The sequence below is a fragment of the Falco biarmicus genome, chromosome 5 (genome assembly GCF_023638135.1).
Source record: "Falco biarmicus isolate bFalBia1 chromosome 5, bFalBia1.pri, whole genome shotgun sequence".
In the NCBI taxonomy this organism is placed as follows: domain Eukaryota; kingdom Metazoa; phylum Chordata; class Aves; order Falconiformes; family Falconidae; genus Falco; species Falco biarmicus.
This window is the reverse complement of record NC_079292.1, coordinates 49,727,360-49,750,299: the sequence shown is the minus strand read 5'-3', so window position 1 is coordinate 49,750,299 and position 22,940 is coordinate 49,727,360. Positions and strand designations below refer to the sequence as shown.

General features: G+C 39.0%; 1 protein-coding gene across 7 annotated transcripts in view; it reads right to left on the bottom strand.

The window, feature by feature from the left end:
- The window catches only part of ATP2B1 (ATPase plasma membrane Ca2+ transporting 1), a 65,996-nt gene that overhangs the window by 18,616 nt on the left and 24,440 nt on the right, over positions 1–22,940 (bottom strand). For 6 of the 7 annotated variants that reach the window (XM_056339795.1, XM_056339794.1, XM_056339796.1 and 3 more), the window contains exons 2-11: positions 19,752–20,162; positions 14,684–14,881; positions 13,573–13,827; positions 13,370–13,495; positions 12,856–12,999; positions 9,265–9,303; positions 7,996–8,157; positions 6,154–6,368; positions 4,527–4,769; positions 1,869–2,110 (exon numbers count right to left, since the gene is read on the bottom strand). In XM_056339795.1, the coding sequence (XP_056195770.1) occupies positions 1,869–2,110; positions 4,527–4,769; positions 6,154–6,368; positions 7,996–8,157; positions 9,265–9,303; positions 12,856–12,999; positions 13,370–13,495; positions 13,573–13,827; positions 14,684–14,881; positions 19,752–19,956 (1,829 nt within the window). In that variant the 5' untranslated portion in view covers positions 19,957–20,162. Of the gene's footprint in view, positions 1–1,868; positions 2,111–4,526; positions 4,770–6,153; positions 6,369–7,995; positions 8,158–9,264; positions 9,304–12,855; positions 13,000–13,369; positions 13,496–13,572; positions 13,828–14,683; positions 14,882–19,751; positions 20,163–22,834; positions 22,852–22,940 lie in introns of those variants that run through there. The other variant, XM_056339799.1, reaches the window with a different exon arrangement.

Below are 22,940 nucleotides of genomic sequence, written 5' to 3'. Positions count from 1 at the left end.
GAACACTAAGTTTAGTCTTGTTCACCTGCATCCTTAGCAAAGTTTTGTCATAAAGCAATGCCACAAGCATTTGTTTTACAAATTAGTACTGATGTGACACTGAAAAACACACAAGAGCTTATGACTTTAAAAAAAATGTTAAATTCAGACCTGGCAGATCTGCTAAAGTGACTACTGTTAGATTTAAGTATTTAGTCCAAGGGTTTAGGGAATTCCGGGGTGCAATACACAGATAAAAATTTCTACCTCAGCCAGGAAATGAAAACAAAGCAGTCCCTTAAAGCTTCATAGTATTCATAACTGAAATGTGAAGTCTATCTGAATTTTCTGATTTTGGTTATCTGTTCAAGTGTCAGCTGTGGCTAAGGATATCTTGTGTTACTTGCAATCAAAGGGCTTTTAAAAAATTCAAAGCATTCCAAGATGACTAAATGGAAGCCAATAAGCTTTGTATAAAGATTTAATTGAAACTCACTTCAAATATTCAGCTTGACCATAAAGGAAAGATGAATACAACTGCTCTGCTTGAAAAAAAAGTTTACTAGATTTCTTCTACACTTATTAGTGACTAATTTGTGTCTTATAAATATTCACGTATGACTGTTTTTAGGCACTGAAAGCTTAAACATGTTATAATAAAGAATGAGCCGCACAATAGACAAACCAGGTTACAAGCTCCGAGATTAATTTCTGGCACTGCATAGGTAGTGGATAAAGTCATGATGATAAGACTTTTTCCCTAGTTGGTGCATATTCTGAAATAGTTCTGGAGTTGCAATTGTTCTAATAGTATCCAAATCAGTCTAGGTTTTCTTGTTGTTTGCCAAATTATTTATTTTCTTATCTCAGTTATGAAGCCAAGTGGACTGACTGCATGAGTCTGGGCTGCAGGAGTTCTAGCAACTTCTACAGTTCAATTGCTCAATAAGATAATAAGGTACAAAATATTTCTAAAGGTAGAAGTCATGCAAGTATAGGCATACTTATTCACTGATGAGACTTGGCTTTAAAATCTAGTGATGAAAAAATTCACATCTAAATCTAAGATCCATATCAAAAGGAACAAGAGCCCTTTAAAGACTGACCTTTTGTTGTCAGCATTAAGTAGAGAAGATGTGCATTTAGTACATTAGTACTTTTCTAGCTCATGATCTGGGGGGCTAGTAGCAAGCAAATGGGTAAATTGAACTGATTAACAGAATTTATACGCTACTCAGACTAGAAATAGTCTGACATTAGAACCAAAACCAGACTGGCTACAAGTGCTGTTCCTAGAAAACATAATGCTTGACTTCTTTCCTCACCTAGTCAGGAGCTACCGCAGCCTTCCTCATACCTAAAGGTTTGTCCCAGTGGTGACTTATTCTCTCACTAATAGTCTAATCCTATTCTAATAAATCCTCTATAGATGGGCAGATGGTTAAGGAAGCAATTTGCTTTGTTCATATTAAAACCCCTTAAGTTTCTCCATTGGCCAAGTTCAACCTCCTGTTAAAATGATCAACTTGCACACCAACTTACAGAGTCTTTTGAAGTTAAAAGTAATCACTTTTCAAAGGTACAAATCTTTGCTGGAATTTTAGACATTTTTTGGGGGGGTGGGGAGTAGGGGGAAGGAGGGCATGGCTGGGGTGTGAGAATCAGTGACCGAAATGCGAAGTTTTACCCATGTTAGTGTAGAAAGTCAAACAATGGAAGGAGACAAGCTAGGAAGCTGGCTGCAATCACATGGGACTGCTGCACTTGTTTGTGAACAACAGAAATATTTAACTGGCAATGCCACAGGGCTGTTTAGCACTTTAGTCTCCTCATCTATCACAACATTTAGCCAAATTTAAGTGCTGAATTACAATAGTAGTTTTTCTTACTTTTTAAGAACTATCTCAGAGGCACCTTTACTGAATATCCGGAAACTGCCATCAGAGTTTTTTAACACAGTACTCATAGACTTTCTAACAGAGTTGAAGGTGTACACTTTGTATAAATCCTCTTCTGGTATCTCATTTCTTACGTCCTGATAATCACGTTTTAAATCCAAGAGTAATCCCAGCAAGGCACATTCAGTTTTATTTCCAACATGACGTGGTAGGCCACCTTCTTTTTCAGGAGGCTGCAAGAAGAACAAGAACCTTCACTGATCAGGTTAAATTATGAACTACTGAAACAGCATTTAGAAAACAAGGAAGTGAAGACCAAGCTTAGCTCTGGGATGGGGGAAGTTTCACTTTTGCGATGATTACTCTATAAATTCCTGAGTCGTGAGCCAAAGTCATAGTGCTGGCTTTTGTGAGTAACTTCTTCTGTACCTGTTTCAGGATCTTTCCATCCCTTTGTCAGACCCCAAAATCACCTGTTAAGTTTGTATCCAACCCCAACATGACCTTTCTAAAAGGCATTTTCCATTACTTGAAATATCTATCTGATCAATTGAGCACAGTCCCTGAAGAATTATTTCACATTAAAAAATACAGACAGGTTTACTTAAAACTGATTTAAGCAAGCTAAATAACATTATTTCTCCTAAATTATCTGCTCCTGTAATAACTCTTCCTCAATGACTTACACTGTGATCACATCACCTGTTAGCCTTCTACTAACAAACTAAGTCTTTAAGCTTCTTAAGCCTCACCACAAGTTCTGTTTTCCAGGCCACGGCCTATTTATCTGGAAGGAGTTCAGAAACAAGTTTCCCACCCTTTAATACCAGAACAAATTCTTATCTCAGCGATGTGGAATATGCACGTACTAGTGCTTTAAGTCAAGGAGTATTTCTCTCAAGGTATTTCTCATCTTATATAGCTATAACATTGCAGCGTGGTTTGTAGTAAAAAGGCAGAAGCTGCACTTACTCAGCCTGACATGCCTCAAGCAGCTAGAGCTGAACTGTATTAATCACAAGTCAGTAATCCATTTTCATCATTCAGAGCTGCAAGATCTTGGGTTTAGCTGTACTGAATGCTCACACTTTCAAAATGTCCACTTTAATCTGCAGTTTAACATGTCCAGTTCTGGACTCCGCAGTACAGGAAACATGGATATCCACGAGCAAGTCCAGCCATGGGCCACACAGATGATATAGGGACTGGAGCAGCACCTAACATACGCGGAGAGGCTGAAAGCTGGGACTGTTCAGCCTGGAGAAGAGAAGCCTCTGGGGGAGAAACTTATCCATATATATTAAATACCTGAATGGGGCAGGTAGGTGGGGCAACAGTAAAGACTGCTAAGCCAGACTTCTTAGTGGTGCCCGGTGAGAGGACAACAGTCAATGGGTACAAACTGAAACCCTTGAAATTCTACTTCAACACAAGGAAACATCTTTTAATCTAAGGGTGGTCAAATAATTGACCAGGTTGCCCAGAGGTTGCAGAGTCTCCATCCTTTGACATTCTTAAAATCTGACTGGACATAGCCCTGAGCAATGTCCTCTTGCTGACCCTGCTCTGAGCAGGGGGGGATAGACCAGAGGATCTCAAGAGGTCCCTTTCAGCCCTCTGATTCTGTAGAACAGACTCACTCTGACTGCAATGGATGTGATTTGACTAAAATTGTAGGAGTGAGGGACCTGGTCAGTTTGCATGCAGCTACTTTTAAAAGAAGCATCTTTAGAAAACAGACTGTGAAACTCCTCACATGCTGTACCTCATTAGGAGCATTTCAGTCTTGTTTCAGAGAAATCAGTGTTGGTGATCTCCATGCGCTACCTCAAGTACTGCTATTGAGGAACTTCTTGCAGAGATACCATCTTTATTGGCTGAAAAGTAGCTTTTGGACTGAGGTTTTACTGCTATTCCTGTACAAAGCATTCATAATGGAGGTTTCTACTGAATCTGGAAGTGGTAGTTTATTTTCTAAAGCTAAATCCTAATGATTATTTTAACTGCTTTAAAGAATATAAGTTATGCAACACATCGGAATAACTGCAGCAAGGAAACTATGTTTGGAGTTGCAGCAAACAGCATACAAGTGCTAAATAGTTCACTATTTAAAATATCTTAAGTCCAATACTCTTTTTATTTCAAATTATTTTGGAAGTCTCAAACAAGTTATCATCAAAGGTGTCACAATTCTAAATCCTACAAACTCATAAACAGTATCTGGAATAAAAATCCATGAAAATCCTCACCTGTACTTGCATTTTCTCATTACATGCTAATGTTATGCTACTCTTACATGTTTACTTTGTAGTAGCACTCAAATCAAGCCAAGATGCTCTTCAAGGAAGGTAAACCGCTCAACTTATAAAAACAAATCTAGACAAAACTGAACTTAAAGGAAGTTATCTTCCTGAGAGTGCATCTTTGATTTATCAGTTCAAAACCTAAGTTAAGTTGTAACTGAAATAAACTATTTTTGAAGTTTAGTCTCAAATGAACGGTTGAGCAATTTACAGCAGGTACAAAATACCTTACACTACATTTTGCCATGTGTTAACACTTAACTGCCTACCATGTGGCCACCAGACAATTTGCATCTTTTGAGGAAGTTTTTTAGTTATCTTGATTTGAAAGAAGAAGTCCACTTACCAGTATTTTGGAAGTATAAGCACAATTAACAGAAATTCCTGTCACAAGGTAAGCCATAGTTTTCTCTGGAATAGCTTCTGGTTCTGGAATTTTCTTATAATGTTTTTCATTGATGTAGGCTTGGACCACTGTCATTCTGTTCATGGTCAATGTTCCCGTTTTATCTGAGCAAATAGCTGTCGCATTGCCCATCGTTTCACACGCATCCAGGTGTCTCACCAAGTTATTATCTTTCATCATTTTCTAGGAAACAAAAGCAGTCAACAGCTATCCATAACCATTACTTTACATTTCAGAAATTCTCATTTAGGGTGTCCAGTCTTACTTACACAGCAGTTTCAGAAGTTACTCAGCCTTTAAGTTATCTAACATCTTAGAGCAGGGGTCCTCAAACTACGGCCCGCAGGCCGGATACGGCCCCCCAGGGTCCTCAATCTGGCCCCCGGTATTTACAGAACCCCCCTGCGCCGCCCCCCCCCCCCCCCCCCCCCCCCCCCCCCGGGGGTTGGGGGGGGGAAACCAAGCAGCCGCAGGTGACTGCCTGCCACTGCATCCGCGCGCCGGCCCCCTGGTTAAAAAGTTTGAGGACCCCTGTCTTAGAGGAAGAATTTGTAGATGTCACATACTGTAAGGATTCCTTTAAGTCTATTATGTCACAGTAAACTTCATTTTGAACAATGTTCATAAATACAGCCTTAAGTCTCCTGTATCTGCATGTCACACTGACTACTGATAATATTCAGACCATTAGGAGCAAATAATTTATGATATTTAGAAATAGAGGACAGGTACAGACCGAGCTTTACCAGATACAAAATTTAAACAGTCTTCCTGCTTACAAGCTCAAATAAGCTGTGTTACAGACTTACTCTTGCATCTCATATGATGTTTGGGTAAGACTTCAAGTCAAACACAAACTAGGAGCAGACTGATGTTTCAGCTAAGACAGCAAGGACTACACAAGTCTCATAGGTTAAGTATCACTTTAAATTCTTTACTTCACAAGTTTGTGCATTTCAACCTTAGAGAGCTAGAGTAACTTCAAATGATACAATACCAAGGCCACTACTGGTTAGTGCTTTAAATTAATAAGTTTTAGAACACAGCCTAAACAGCCATTGTCTTTACAATTAGATTTTCAGATCAATAACTAGTCCCAGCATGCTGAAGTAGTAAAAAAATAAAGAGAACAAATACAGCATGTTTTTTAACTCATGCTCCAATAAATAGAAAGCTGTAATTTTACAATATTCAACACTCAAGGAAAACCAGTCTGGGAACTTTTGTAGTAGTTGCTTAACACATCTGTTAGGGTAGAAGTTCAGGTTTACAGAAGAGAGTGTTATCTACGAACTCAGCCATTTATTATAAGCAAATGCCACAATGTTATGAGCTAAATCCATTCATCCTTAGTTGGTGGTAACAGGCTGTCACTGCTCACTGTTCACGTTAGTGTGTATTCAGAGATTAAGAAAAATACTGCTGTGGATTTCTTATGCAGTTCAGGACAAGAAGAAAAGGTTCCTCCCCAGTCTGCTGCACATATGTGATGCAGTGTATCTCAACTGAGATTTTACAGCTGATGAATACACCCACCTTAAAATCTGTTCCCCATCCCTTCACTTACCTTAACAGAGTAAGCAAGAGATATAGTAACTGCAAGTGGAAGACCTTCTGGTACTGCCACCACCAAGACTGTAACTCCAATAATGAAGAACTTCACAAAATACTGAATATAAATTGGTGTACATTCAGCAAGCCACGGTCTCTTCTGAACCCAGAAGGTATCAATTACAAAATATAATACAAGGATAATGACTGTGATTGCAGACATCAACAAACCTTGTTAAAAAGAGAATAAACAGGTTTCAGAAATTATCTCAAATGTTTGGCAGTACAGATTCTGGATAAGTAGTGCAAATACTTCTGCCTTTATAGAAGTTAGTTTATAACTAAGATTTTAAGCAGGCAAGTCAGGATACATTGAGGTAGTTCTCAAAGGTGTTCCAGCTTCCAATGCAAGTCTTTCCTCATGCATTTCACATAGAAACTTCTAAAAATCTTTTTCTTTCTTTCTCTTTCACTGAAAAGTGTAGATCTACTTATGAACGGGAGAGACCAATATGTAAAGTGGATTGACTAAGCAGCATAAGAACTGAAATAATTCAGCAGGTCCTTCAGCAATTGTACTGCTGACTTAGTAGAGAAAGCTGCTGACAGCCTGTAACCTGCTTCCTGCTGCAGGTGGGATTAAATATGGCAGCTCAGCATATATGATCAATGAACTGGGATTAACTGGGAAGACAAACTAGAACTGCTGTTAGCAAGCTGAACAGCACACTTCAGACACTGCATGGAAACAATGAAGGAAAATGAACCTGGCTGAAATAAAAAAATAAAGCCACTGAAGTGCCAGCTTGTTATAGAAAGATGCTTCAATGTGAGCACCATCGCAAAGCAGCAGGCCAGAAAAATGCATGTGTGAAGTACATGAGCATTAATTAAGGGTGCATGGAGAATTACAATAGATCAAAATATGCATAAAGGAGAACAAAAACTTTAAATTTTTTTCACATCTTTCACAAGCGTTTTCTCATAACACTATTTTACACTAAACATACTATGGAAGCTTTATTCAACATTTGTTAGTACAGGTTTCTCTGAAAAATTAACATTGCTATACATAACTATGGAGTGCTAAAGCTAAAAGTTTAATTGGTTGTCCTCACAGCATAACTGTCTTATGACACAGATGCTGAAGTCAGCCCTTTTTGAGCTGTGGGCTGGTCTAGAAGACTGCTAGAAGCTCCTTCTAGCTTAAATCTTTCAGCAATTCTAAAATGGATCAAAATAAAACCTGAAATAATTGAAATAAATCTCTCTCTACATACTACATAATACAGCCCAAAATTTACACTGCACTTCATTGTTGTTTTAGTCTAAAGAAGCAAGAGTTTATGAAAGATTTTAACATGACAGCTGAATATTAGCTCACAGAAGAGTGACAGAAGCTAAAGAATAGCAGAAAGTCAATAAAAATGTTACATAGCAGCAAGGCAAGTGGAAATTCCTACTCCTCTGGAAGTAGCAGAGATAACCTGGTCAACCCTACCACATTTTCCAAGCTTCGCTCAATTTATAGTTCTCTACATACATCACTAAATGCCATATCTTATATAAGAACATCTTTCATATTGTTCAGTGTTATGAAGTTAGAATTTGCTCACCCAGAAGCTGACACACTAAAGCCTGAATCTATTTCAATCAAGGAAAAATAAAAGCCATCCACATGATACAGTGTGAGAAGCTATCAGCACACTCAGGCACGATGGCATACATTGAAATTTTGCACTTAAAGAATCAAACTACTCGAGGCTAGCTACTTAAGTTATCTACTCACAAACCATGCATGTTCTAACTTTATACAAACATGTCACATCAACATAACAAAGTTATTGATATACCATACCTGCTTTGCCAATCTGAACTGCAAGCTTTGTAAGTTTGCCTTGAAGAACTGACTTTTCTTTCTTTGGCAAATTTGCTCTCTTCTTGTCTTTCTCGTCTCCATCGCCACCATCCTCACTCTTCAGTGGTTGCATTTCCATGGCTGCACCATCCTGAGCTTTAGCTAGAAGTTCAAATCAAATAAAGTTTAAATATTGGGGAGTCCCCAGAATCAACGATACTTAAAAAGCCTAATAACACTGGGCTCCAGTAAACAGCAGGACTGCATTAGTACCTTGTATCCAGAGATGCCATACTACATGAGAATGTTGAAACAGGTGTATTGGGATGCAGGTGCCCAGGTGCTGGCAGCAGGGGAGCTGCAGCCCATGGATAGATAAGGCAGGCTGTCCCCTTGCAGCCCAGAGGACCCCAGTGGAGTAGATATCCACCTGCAGCCTGTGGAGGACCCCATTGTCACAGCAGGCAGCTGTGCTCTGAAAGAAGCTGCAGCATGTGAAGGGCCCATGCCAGAGCATGATCCTGGCAGAAGCTGTGGCCCGGGGAGACCCATGCTTCTGCAGTCTGTTCCTGAAGGACCGTACCCTGTGGGAAGAGCCCACATTGGAGAAGTTCATGAAGGACTGTATACTGTGGGAGGGACACTGTGGTGGAGCAAGGGAAGAGTATGAGGACAAAGGAGCAGAGACAAACATTATGAACTGACCAAAGAGCCCTATTCTCTATCTTCCTGAGCTCCTCAGAGGGAGGAAGCAGAGGAGTCAGGAGTGAAGCTGAGCCTGGAAGGAAGGGGGACTGGGAGGAAGGTGGTTTTAGTTGTTTTTGTTTCACCTTCCTACTCTAATTGGCAATAAATTAATTTTCCCCAAATTGAGTCTGGTTTGCCCATGGGGATAATTAGCAATACCTCCCCATCCTTTTCTCAAATCACAAGCTTTTAATTCTATTTTCAGCCCCACACCCCTGAGGAAGGGGAGTGAGAGAGCAGCTAGCTGGGCATCTGGAAGCCAGCCAGCCAAGGTTAACTCACCTCTACAGGATAGCTGAAAAAAATCATTGGTGAAGTTTAATTTTGTAGTATCTAGCTATGTTGAGACTACAGAGTTCATTTAAGCATTTGTTTTGGGCAGAGTCACTTAGGCCATCTTTAGCATAAGCACTTTGGATCCAAGTATTCAATATGTACTTTCAAAGGAAAGTACGTACCCATTACATACACTCTCAGAAAATAGGTACTTGTGTGAGAAAGGATCAGAGAACATGCGTTTACCTTTGTTACGGTTTTCAACAGCTCCATCTTGCTTTTTACCTGGAGAGAGGAACAAGTTGTGTTTTAAACTGGCTGTGCAGAGTTAATTTCAGTGCAGTGCTTATGTTCATATAAAAAATGCACACATTACCATATGCTTAAGCGAGTAACTGAATTTTTAGAAAGTATAGAACAAACTGGAGACAAGGGTTCATGTAACTGAGGCTTCAAAAGTATAGGTCAACCCACAGAAGCAGCTCGTATTAGGGTTTTTGTACTTTATTTTTCCCATACAAAACTGCTACAGTGTTATCCTGCCATAGTTAAGTTTGCACAAATTACTGATACAGATATTTAATACTTGTGAGGAAAGCCTTTAAAAGGCTTGCCTAAACATTTTTCTAGGAAAGAAATTTGTGACGTGAAGTGATTCTGGTGGCCTCAGTCTTGCTCTCTGTTCTTCCAACACTTTGCAGCTATTATCTGACTACTACTGTAAATGAACTGTAGGATCTCACTTCCAGAATGCATGCTTTCATACAACACTGCAGAAACTATTGTAGTATAAAATATTTATAAATCCGCACCAAAGCTTAATGGAGGTACAGTGCTGGATTACTGGATCTATGCTAACCCTATTTATGCAAGCATGAACATAATCTGTTGGCAACATACCAATATTACATCACTAGGAGGATAGTTCAAGTTCATAATAAAATATCACTCCTATCTCTGTTCAGAAATGGAGTTCAACAAGAGATCATAAAAAACAGTGAAATAACAAAATAAATTAATGAGTGAAACATTAAAGGTAACTAGAAGGCCAAACACATCATGTGTACCTTTTGGGGGCAGGGGGGGGGCATGCCACACTATCTTTTTTTGTTTGTATTTTCAGGTAGAAAGGTTTAGATACTACTTTGCCAAGTGAAAAACTTTTCTCCTAAGTAATGAAAGCAAGGGTTATAGTTACTATTTGCAATAACCTGAAATAAAAGCAAAATTGAGGAACTTAAGAACGAAACGCAAAGTCTCTCAGTATCACTATTTATTTATTCAGTACCAGTATTAAGTTTTTGGACTTAGGTTACGTAGACTGAAATGTATAAGAGTACTCAGGCAGAAGAAAAATCAAATTATCAGGCAGCCTCTCTGACATTTATACTTCCACTACATTATTACTGTAGACATAGTCTATATGTATCTTCTGTACATAGGATTTTCCTCCAAGCATCCTCAGAACAGCTGGGGTGGGGGAGGAAGAGGGAAGAAAGCATGTTCACCTTCTCCAGAAGATGTCACTTCAGACCTCTTCAGAACTCATAATTGTCTCCTAATTCAGTATTTTTTCTTTCCTAGTTCTTCTCTCATTACAAGAGGAAAGTTCTACACTTGAGTTACTTCTAACTCCTTGTATATACATTTGCTTTCACTCTGAACCAAGCCATATACAGCTGACTAAAAATAGCCACTTTAATCTCCTTAACATCCACAGAGAAGCTAAATTAGTTTAACCTGAGTTTTACCAAGGAGAATCTTATCAGGCACCTAACTTAAGAGAAAGAGGAAGTCGCCTATCTTGGGAGACAAAAGACCCCACAAGTGCTCAGGCCCTAGGACATAAACAAAACACTACTTGTCAAAACAACTTCTGCTTATAGAATAATAAACACTGGCTCAGTATTAATAAAAGCTATAGTCTTCTCCACAGCTCTTGCAGCAGCTGGTACTGTTACTTCTCTCCTTCTCTTTCCTCTGCAAGGGAAAGAGCAAAGGATGGAAACTGTTCCACACCAATCCCTGGAAGTGCTGTAGGTCAACTTTTACTCTTCAGTACCACACTTGAGCTTGAAACTGATTTTGAACTTTAAAGTCGTTTTGTAACAATTCTTGTAACTTACTTCTAAAGAAATTTACTACTCTAAGTATCAAGAACAGTGAGAATTGCAAAGTATTTGTGGATCAGGACAAGACAAAAAGCACAGTTTGATCCTAATTCCTGCAAAGAGCACACATTCCAACAATCATCTCTTTAGTTTGAAGGCCACTGAAATTCCCAAGCACATTTCTGTATGAACTTTCCATTACTGTTTCATATTCCTCTGATGAAAAAGTATAGTCTTCTGCCAAGAATCTTCAGGCTTAGTCCCATCCAGTGGGCCTCACAACCATTTCTAGAAAAATTACTGCTGTGGTGAATGAAGCTCAGTCCTGAACATGCCTTGTGAAGAGCTAGGATCAAAACATTACTGGTTAACATTTCCAAGCCCTGATTCTCAGGATAAAGGCTGTGGCTTAGATAAGTGACCTTATAGTTCCAGCTGCTGAGCAAGTCTTTCAGAATAAGGAAGACCGCCCATTTCACACATCACAGAAGAGCTCCAAAATGCTCTAGGTTACAAGCCCCTCATCCCTCCACAAACAGTTTACAGGAAAGTGCTAGAAGGGATTTGCCTTATGTCTGTCTCTGAACACTCAAAGGTTCAGCTCTGCAAGAAAAGGAATAGCAGGAGCAGCTGTCTGCTCACTTGTATAAAAATCAGTCTTACATATGCTTAAGATACCCACAAACTCAGCAATATCAATGACGCAAGCTTTTTCCCTCCAAGTGTCACAGAACTCCTTGCCACAGGACATTTTCTACCTGTCAAAAGCAGAACTAGATACTTACTAAGTTGAGTTATTGGTAATAACCTGTTTGCCATAAAAGAAATATTTGCTGTTAGACATGAACATACTTTGTAATTACACAAGGGGACAGTTCAAAAATTTATACATAGTATGGCTGGTTAGAAGTTGTAAACTTCCAAACCTCTAATTGATCAATGAGATCTGAAGTTTAATTAAAAATCTATGCAAGGAGAATTAGTTGTGGTGTAGTCTTGCATGATTGGACCTGTCCCAGTTTCAGCTGGGACGGAGTTAATTCTCTTCCTGGGAGGTAGTATGGTGCTGTGTTTTGGCTTTGACGCGAGACTTCTTAGTTTCTCAAGCCTTGTTAGTGCAAAGGCTTACGGGGCACAAGGAATGGGAAGGGGACACAGCCAGGTCAGCTGACCCAAACTAGCCTGAGATATTCCACACCATGGGACACCATGGTTGGTATATACACCTGGGGGTTGGCCAGGGCAGGCAGACTGTTGCCTGGGGACTGGCTGGGCATCGGTCAGTGGGTGGTGAGCAGCTGCATTGTGCATCACACGTTTCTTCCTCTACCTCTGGATTTTATTCTTTCCCTCCCCATTTTCATTATAATTGTTATTGTCATCATTATTACTATTGTTCTTTCATTATTATTCTGCTTCAATTATTACATTGTTCTCATCTCAACCCTTGAGTTTTACATTCCTTTCCAACCCTCCTCCCCATTCCTCTGAGTGAGGGGGGAGTGAGCAAGTGGCTGCGTGGTACTTAATTACCAGCCAGGGTTAAACCACGACAGGACCTGATTTCGGTTTTGCCCTTGTGATACTTACTGAAAGCATGAGTTGGGTTTTCAAAAAAATAATAGAAAAAAAGATTTCTGGCTCCAGACAACAAGAACATGGTTTTATTAGTAACATTCAGGAGTCCACACCTCCCTCCCCAGGGACTTAAGACTATTATGCCTACTTTTTTTGTCCTTCTTCTCTTTTTCCTTCTCCTTCTCTTCTTCATCTCCTCCAGCCCCAAGTAAGGTAAAGATGATTCCAGTCTGAGAGTTCACACCTACAGCAGTAACAACCATTCTTCCAGAGCCTTCCATCACATGTGTACCTGAAAGATTGAATCAGGTTTTCCACTGAGACTTGACCAGTTATATGGCAGAGCACAAAGGAAATGAATTTTCAAACTTCACACTGATGAAACCTTAGGATATGTGTATATACCACCGTGTTCCCCTAGAGTTTTAATTGCCAAAACTATCTGGAAGATAAGACCATAAGCAGCTACACAAAATGTTTATCAGTTTTAAGAGTCTGCCTGCTTTGACAAAGTTTTGTACTAGCTGCACTGGTTTTGGTTACTTTAAGAAGCTGCCCTAGGTAAAGGTCCAGTTTGCCAGATTTTAACCTCAAAATTTTAAAAAACCAGTTTACCCCCAGAAACAAACCACTTTCTTCAAGAATTGTCCGATGTTACACACCTGACAGCAGCATAGGATCTCTGTCCAGAGATTTCTTAACATGATCAGATTCTCCAGTCAGTGAACTTTCATCAATTTTGAGGTCGTTTCCTTGAATGAGTACACCATCAGCTGGTAAAAGATCACCTACAAGAGATCACTGGGTATGTGGACTGTAGTTCCTTTTTTAAAATAAAAGAAATTTCAACTTTAAAAATGTTTACCATATTTCACTTGTGCAATATCTCCAACAATTATGTCAGCTACTGGTATTTGGATGACTTGGCCACCTCTGATGACTGTGAATTTCTGTTCTTGTTCAATACGGCTCTGCAAGCCCCGAAACTGTTTCTCTTTACTCCAGTCATTGAAAGCTGTTACTAATACCACACAAACTACAGATAGGAGGATTGCTGCTCCTTCAATCCAACCTGCTTCAGATTCGTCCTCTTCTTCACCAACATTTACTGATCCACATACTGTAAAAACAGGTTTTAGATTTAAGAAAGATCAGGCAAATCGTTATTTCAACAAAAAAGTTTTGCCAAACAGAAGAAACTAATAGTTGCTACATTTTCTGTGCTAGCCTTTACAATTTTATCTTTTTTTTCAGTAAGGATAGCACACAAAGCAGCTAAAGAACCTGGAAGCTAGAACAGCTCAATGAAGTTAAACCGCCTAGAATTTACATCCCTGCTTATCAGAACGTAAGAAAAGGTGATATAAGAAGTTACCTGTCCTAATTATCTTGTTAAATGAATAATAATAAGAATGCCAAACTAGACAAATTAGTTCACCACCTTCTACTTTCTCAATGTTTCCCACTTTACTTTTATCTTAACAAGCCAGATATCCTTGCAAAATTCAGTTCAATGAAGACCAGATCCCTTCATTTTCTGTTTAGAAGTATAAACATAGCTTCATTTCTTAAATTAGAAAGTTACCAGTGTCATATTGCAAATCAAGAGAAATTTAAGACTTGCTGACTCCCCAAAGAAAGCACATGACTGCAAATTATAAATTGCTTAAATATTTGAGGCAAAGCTAAAAAAACCACTTGCGCAGAAACATGACTGGATCTAAGACAAGTCCTTGCTCCTGCTGCTTGCACTTTACATTTGGCATTATTTTGGTCAGAATGATACCGGATCGTGACCAGGTGAATCTCATGTTGCCCTTTTAAGGCAAACTAGAGTTTTGGGAATTTTCTGTCAATTAGCTGCTTTTCCACCGACTTACTGTTTCCCATCAGATTCACAGTAAAGGCATGTTGGACCAGGAAAGTCAGTAGGATAATATAGGTAGATACCTACTTTTTAAAAAAACTTTACTTACGTGATTCATTTCCTCCTGGAGGCTGGTAAAAAGAAAGGCCCAAGGATACTACGGCTGCAATTTCTAATATGATTAGTGTAACATCCTGTAGTGCTTCCCATACTAACTGAAGAAATGTTTTTGGCTTTTTAGGAGGTATAAAGTTCTTCCCAAAAACTGCTTCTCTCCTTTCTATATCTGCTGGATTTCCACTTAAACCTATTTAATAATAAGACAAAGTTAGTGACACTTATATGCATTTCACCCTCACATCATAAGCGATTGAGGTTTCCCATTCACAGAGTCAAGCCTCACTCCGTATTTCAGTAACAATACTGAAAAGCTGTATCTCAGATATAACTACTTAAGTATTATCCTTTAAAATTAAGAGTTGCAACAGAAAACCAGCTATATTTTATAATTCACACTTTGCCAATATAAAGTAAGCTGATAGTCTGCCTGCTCGCACTTATATGACACAGCAGCAGAGGAACAGTAACAGACATACCTTCATACAAAGTCAACAAGTTTGCAAGACAAGACCATTAGTAGAGTTACTACTATTGGAACTGAGTAGCACCATGCAGCTTCAGCAAGATGAGGCCTGTGAAGCCAGCTCTGGTTTCCCCTGTAGGGATTCTGTATTCAGTGATAATGCCCTAGGATCCTACAATTAATGTAACACCTATATAATATTTAATATGATTACTGTATTAAATATTATATTTGTATATTATTGAATTATTATATAAAATACTACAAAAGGCTAGTGAAGCTCTCCAGGCATCATGTGGAAAGAAGCAGCCACTTAATAATGTTGCTTCTGCCTGGACAGCCACTGTTTGCTTTTCTAAAGCTTCACTTTCCATCTCATCTCACAGGGAGTCCATATTTAGCACTGTGCAGGGTCTGTCACCCTCAGTTTTGTACCTATCTTCTTTTTTATAGGTCGTATTTCTTTTGAGTCCTCTTCTGTGTCTCAGCTGTGGTACTATCCTTAAGGGACACTAGAGCAGGCCAGAGCTAAAAGGCACTTCATGCTTCAAGAGCTAGCCAAGCCTTTAAAAATAAAGGAATACCAAGTATATTCAGTGCAAGGTCATGCACTCAAGGTCTTCCATAACTACACCTCCTGTTAACTCCTTCAATAGTTTCCAGCTACCTAACCCACCATTCAGAATTTAAGCCACAAGCTCATTTTTCAAAGCAAAATGGCAAAGATCCAGTGATGTTCAGACCAAAGGTCTGGACATGTCAACTATGTTGCCCCCAAGGTTATGATTAGCACCTGCTTAAAGACAACAATTTGTTTCATAGCATTTTTTTTAGTAGTTCACCCAACTGTTTAGTGATAAAGGTACTGCAAACATGCTAGGTAATCAATAAGAACAGGCAACTACCGCAACTGGATTTCGTAACTGGGGTATTTAACATACCTAATAGATATTTCCTAGCACCATCATGCTATTGCAAGACACTTTGCAAAGACTAATGAACTGCAGACCTCAGTTTTAACACTTCTATGTAATCACTTAACTGAAAAGCAAAATGCATGTGCAGATCTTTACAAAAGTGAAATGAATTAAATGTACTCTTAGTGTACATGATTTATTCCAGCACTTTTAGATTCACCTTCAATGCATGTCTTTAGAGGTTTAACACAAAGGAGCAATTTTACGGGTTAGCCCTAACACTACGCTTCTCAAAGTTCAAGCTTTCAGGTGCTTAATTTAACTCTCAACTCAGAGCACTGCAAGGCCGTTTTCATAATCAAGCTATATGCGAGAAATTAGAGAAACTCAGGACAGCTTGGCCATTCTAAAAGGCTCAGCCATACTGCTGTTTTGCAACAGATACCATTTCTGTCTTCCTTTTAGCATAGCAGAGTTTGGAAGATTATTTACATAGTGGCAGCAGCACCACTCTCCTCCTCCCTTCACAGAGCACCAGGATGCAGAGTATCAGAAGTATACAGCAATGGTCTTTGAAGAATGAAAAGCATTTTCCGAAAAGGCTACATAAAGTTAAGCTACTATCAGAACCACTTAGTGAAGATTAGTAAATACACCTAGCAAAGACACAAAGCTTTATATTTTTAGTATTTGCCATAATACACCAAGCACCATTACCAAACTTGCTACACTTACCACATGGCTGGCAATGTCATAGTTCACTATCTACCATCCTGAGGTTGAAACTACTGCCATTATATTTTTTGTTATATTTCTTAACTAGAGTAAATTATGTTATCTGGGGTTAAGCTTGAAAAGTATTATGCAAGGGGCTAGTTAAAACTTCATATACTGATTGTATTAGAATCTAGAAGTTACTAGACAATCAAAATTATGTAGACCCGTGGAAATATTGATAGTGGTCCGTCTCTCCAGAATATAAGAAGAACTTTTGCTACTATGGATATGTCAAACATTCATTTATTCACATTTATATACATTGGTACACATGTAAAGAACATAATAAACATTAAATACTAAGCCGTAAAGTCTGCTCACTGTCTTTTTTTTGCAATACTGGTAAAGGACAGCTCCCATTTCTCATTTCAAATCAGGTAGGTCTGGCCCACATTTCACCTGAAAACAGACATTGCCTTACACTGTCAACAACTGCAAAGCAAGAAACTGTACAAATTGAACTCATCCACTGTATAGCATTTTGGAACTACCTGTGCTTTTGCTGTGAAGCCACTAGAAATTACGCAAGTCAGCATTTCACATTATAAAGAAAACTTCTGAATAGGAAGAAGTGTCACAGAGCCTTGCAGGTGTACACATGGTATCTTAGAGAGCTAGAACTAGTGTAACACATAGCAGTTTTCTTCTTAGATCTTGCCTAGGTTTTCTCCATTAGAAATGTCTGCATTTCTATACTTACAACTTTAACAAAAGAAAAGAGACCTAGTTCTACTTTTGTAAGAGCTCCCCAGTACTACCTCCAAGAAATTTATAGCATCTTACCTGACAGACAGGATGGTTCTCTAAAGCTTCATGCAGTGATTCAGAGCCAAAATGACACCTTTGTAGAGGACACTGCTCTAACTCATCTTACTTAACCTTTTCTGAGCTAATTATCATGATTGACTGTTGAGGCCTTGCCATGTTGATGAGCTGCTCTCACACTTAGGAAAAAAAAAAGAGATGGTGCCCTTTTATCAAGTTAGTGATTGTATTTAACTGATTGCAGTACACCTAAATGTCAAATGCTTTTGAATGGGGAAAGGCCTTGATCACAAGTACAGCAGGATCAATCTGCAGGAAAGGGCATCTAACCCTTTCTCATTTAAGTATGCTGACACTCACCATTGCCATGTGTTAACCTGCTTGTTACATTAAGGGGCATGAAGAAAACTCTGCAGTATCCCAGGTATTTGGTGCTTAGTGCATCATGTCCATCTACAATTGTATGCCTACCTAGCTTGCAGTAATAATGGGCCTTAAACCTTGCAGACTACTGTAAAACAGTATTCAACTCTCAGTTCAGTTCCTGATTGTAGAAAACTGCAGCCCTTTTCACTGAGAAAGGAAACTGCCTTTCAGTACTGTGCAACAGGTCAACAGGGTAACGAGGCTGCTGTTCCTAAGAGCTGCGTACAAGCAATATAACACCAGTGCTTCACACACATGCACTAAACTTTACAACTCCGTTGATGCCAAGGAACAGAAGTTTGCACTCCTCGTGTTTTACAGATTCCTTCTTCAGCCTGAAACTGGTCTACTCCCTTTCACTGGCAGGTCAGGCACAAGAGCTGGCTACTTTCAGTTTGGTAAGAACAACCCAGTTCATGTACTGAAATAATTTCAGGAGTCTGGCTTCAAAAGCAGATCAAGCCAAAACATGCTAAATGCAGATGTACCCAAAGATACCTTATAGCATTAGTAGGCTGTTCTTGATCCAAGGAGACAAAACCTTCCATAGCATTTCTGAAGAACAGAAAGCAACAGCTCTCCAGGATTAAGACAGCAGGTACTTCACTGACACCAACATACCACATTGGTTAAAAGCCACGTAATTGTTTAAATGCCGAGACACCACCATTTGCCAAAGTCTTGATTTTGGTCCTTCTCAAGCACCACCAACAGCAGGACTTCACATAAGTTTGAGTTAATATTAGATAAAAATACATAAAAACATTTGTACAGGACACTACAGTTTAGACATCTTAAGCGATATGACTTCCATCTTTCTTGTAGAAATTGAAGTGTATAGCTTTCATTTCCATTGGAAGAGTAGTAAAAAAGGGTGAGATCTTAAGAAAAACTTCTGGAAAGCTCTCAGGAAGGAGACTTGATACATTTACTTTCTTCACATCTGTACAGTCTATCTTGGGAGTAATAACTCTAGTGAGCAAAAACATCAGGTACCGCATTTCACAGAACGTCATCAAGTCCAACATGGCAAAATGTCCTTTAAAGATGCTTATTTCTAGAGAATAATATTGTATGATCACTTTGCAAACTTTCTACTAATAGTGACAGTACCTCTTAGGACCTAAAGCTGTATTAATAGTTACTTTGTTTAGATCAAATGAAATCTAAAGTAATATTACAGATTTAGAAACTAGATCCTGCCACTAAGAATTCAATGTAGTACAAATAGAAAACAGATTTTACCAGTTTTAAAAATAGTTGTATAGGGGAATACAAGAACTAAGTAGCAACACAGAAGCATTAATAAGCCCTGCATTAGACTATTAAAACCTTGTGTTCTACAACAGCATGATTTGAATTGTGAACTATAGGTCATATGAGCTATTCACTAAACTTAACGCTTTCAAAGTTAAACATCAGCTAAGTTGCATTGCTATTTCATATGTGGATGCCTACATCAATGAAATTCATTCCAAAGTGCAACTTCACCACCAGTCCAACATCTCACATGCAGTTAGACCAACTGAAAAAACCCCACTTGCTTATTTATAGCCATTGAGTACCTCTGCCTTATAAGAGTAAGAAGCAATACTAAGGTAACCGAAATACTTTTATACACTTTGTTACATTAAGAAAAAATGTTGTTGGCTTGACCAAGGTTTTTCCTAAATGATGTTTCCTCAATAATAGTGTTAAAATCCACTTACCTTCATTTGGTGAAGTTTTCAATTTTGCACAGATGCCATGTACATCTCCATAGCATTCCTGTATTTTATGCAGTGCATCTGTAGCTCGAAGTTCCATAAGAGAACGGAGCTCTGCAAGAGTAACTCCAAAATCTCCATGATTAGCTTCTTTTACAGCATTTTTTACGCCACTATATGCAACCGAGTTGTTTGCCATATCACCCATGATGCGTGCAGTCTTTCGTGTAGACAGTTTCCAGTAAGGAAAAAGATTTCAACTTAAAATATTTCCAAAACGAAAATAAATCCTTTGGGTATGGAGACAGTCAGGAGAGCAGACACATCACCCAAGTAAAAGACCCCGTCTGAAGAGATATCTTTGAGCTTGTCCCATGGCGTGTTCTGTTCCCCAAGCCAAATGGCATGTACAGTCTAGGGAAAGAATAAATACACATTCAGTTACATAACAGCTATATCGCAGTACATTGTAAGACAACCCTACCCTTTGTATTGAGGTTATAGAACCAATTTCTGCTTAAGGACAATTTCTTCACATTTCCTAAAATATTTCAGCTGGAAAGAATGACGAGGCACAAAATGGATGTTTTGCATACCAAAATAACCAGGCATTATTATACTTTCTTAAATCATTAACTACTTAGAACAGTTATTGCCTTTAAGTCTTGCGTTTTGCTTGGTATATCCATACGGTTCATCATCAAGAGGAAACCTTTTAAAATACCAGGAAATAAATCTATTTCCAGGGAACTGGAGTTTGGATCATCCACCACTGACGTCACATGGGGTAAGAACGTGCTCAAGCTAAAAATCCCAACTTTTCACCTCAAAGTTTGGGATCAGCAAGCTTTTGTGTGTTCCCATGAACTCATTTGTGGAAATCTCAAGAAAAACAGGTTCAACACAAAGTTAGCCCATGCATGAAGCACTTCTGTAGTGTAAGTAGGTGTGTATCTTCAGGCAGACCTTAATGCAGTTTCATGTGCAAACAGTTTTAGCCCCCTTCCAGCCCATGTCATCACAAATCAAGCCTCCCACAGTACCTGCATTTAATTTTGAACAGAGGGGAAAACTGCACAATACCACCTTCCTACAGAACGGATAGGCAGACTAAGAGTAGCTCTTCCATCTGACTATCAGAGCACTGTAGCTTAATAACATTTACTAACCAGATTCTTAACCTGCACAGGTGTTCTATATTTAATTCCCACACAGCTGACATTTTGCATGCACACATGTATCCCCACAACAGTATAGTGAACACACACAGACACTTCATGCCTACATAAAGACCTGATGTCTGATCATGTAAGTCAGCTTTATTGACATAAAGGAGGCACAGCAAGCACAACTAACAATATACTCCTCATGAAACATAATGTCTGCCAGGCTCAGACAAACGGTAACTTGGACAATTCCAGGTCAAGACGACCCTCAGGTGTCATATGCCTAGCAGAAGCAAAAAGTTACCACTGACTGCATTGCTTTACAAAGGCAAAGAGTCAAATAGCAAAGAAAAGATTTCTGTCTATTGCCCTCCAGGTTAGAGGACTGTTCAGCTGAACCACCCCATCTATGTTAAGATCCAGGTATAAGCACCTAATTGCCAGACATTTAAGGTAAGGAGAGGAAAGTCTCAGTTCTCTGCTCTGGAAACAATCAGCTTCAGCTCTAGTCAATCAAACATTTCAAGCGCTGTGCCACAGTACTGCATTTACACTGAAGGCAACCACTGATGCTGAAAAACTCTAAAGTGCTGTCACCCAGCCACAAGCGACAGTCCCATTTCCAGCAGAACTACAACCGCTCTTCTCTTCCTATCACTAGGAGATTCTGAGAAAAGCACTGTCTGTGGCTGTTTCCTGGAGAGCAGCGAAAAGCACAAAGCAAACAATATTCATATGCATAAAACTTCAACATCCTATAACTAACATCAACAAGGTACCTAATTTAAAAATTCATTTTTATATCTCAATTGTCTTCTGTTACTTGCAAAAAAAAAATTACAACAGTTGAAAAGTCCACGATGATGGTGTTAACCTGCATACTATGATGCAGTTTTGATTAACGCACATTCTTCAGCTGACTGTAACATGTTCTGCTAGAGTATCCTGTAAGTGAAGAAATTCATGCAAATCATATATGAAAGAGTGGTCTTTAAAGCCACACCACACCACTTCTTTATCTCATCTATGCCCAAAAGCTGGAGGCTGTTGGCCAACTACTAGTCTAGGAAGATTTATCAATTGGCATCCGATCATAAGCTATGACAGTATAACAAGAAACAGATCAGGCAAATGAGTTTGTATAGCTATGCAGAAGGTTCTGCAGCTGCTAATTAGGCAAAAATAGACCAAGCAGAATACCCCACAACTAATGATGTCAAACTTGATTCAACTTTAATTAAGAAAAGCTCTGTTCAATCTAGCAGGAGCCCTGCACTTGAGGCCCAAATACACCCAAATCCAAGTGCAGACATGAAGTTAGGAAAAGCTGCAGCTCTAGTCACTGCTCACTTAGCATCGAAAAGCTTTAGGAGCGAATTCTGGGCCAGGGCAAGACCTTAAGAGCAGTAACAGTGCTTAATCATAGCTCACACTGTGCTTTGCACTCTGGTTCTATCACCTCTGCACCTAGATGCATTTTTGTTAAGCCATAATAGTCCATTGATTAGCTACTACTAACAGTTTATACTGAAAGAAAGGGGTTATCTGATGTTCTGAAGTACCTCAGTGGTGTCCTAACTTACCAAAAGACACTTAGCATTCACAGACAAGTTCAATAAGCTTACATTAACACTACAAAAGCCGTGTGGTTCTGCTGATCAGCTCTAGTAGAGTTACAGACTATATGGCACATCCATGTTAGGAAATAGCTGTGGCAAATAGAGAGAAACAATATGAATACTCCTCCAATTTTAAATACCAAGCAAGAGCAGTTTCCCTCAAAATCATAAAAACTTTGTTAAACATTTGCAATCTTACACCAAATCAGACCAGAAAATCTGCTCTGGTAACCCATTTTTACCAGGCATTTCAATGGACAGTACAAAAGCCTCTTTACACACCAGTACAGAACCAACTTACCTTAACATAGTTTCTCTGTTGATTCCTACAGAAAAATCTCGCTAGAAATGCCTTTAAGAAACATCCTAATGCAGTTTTTATGTCAAAACTTGCAACATTCAATTGC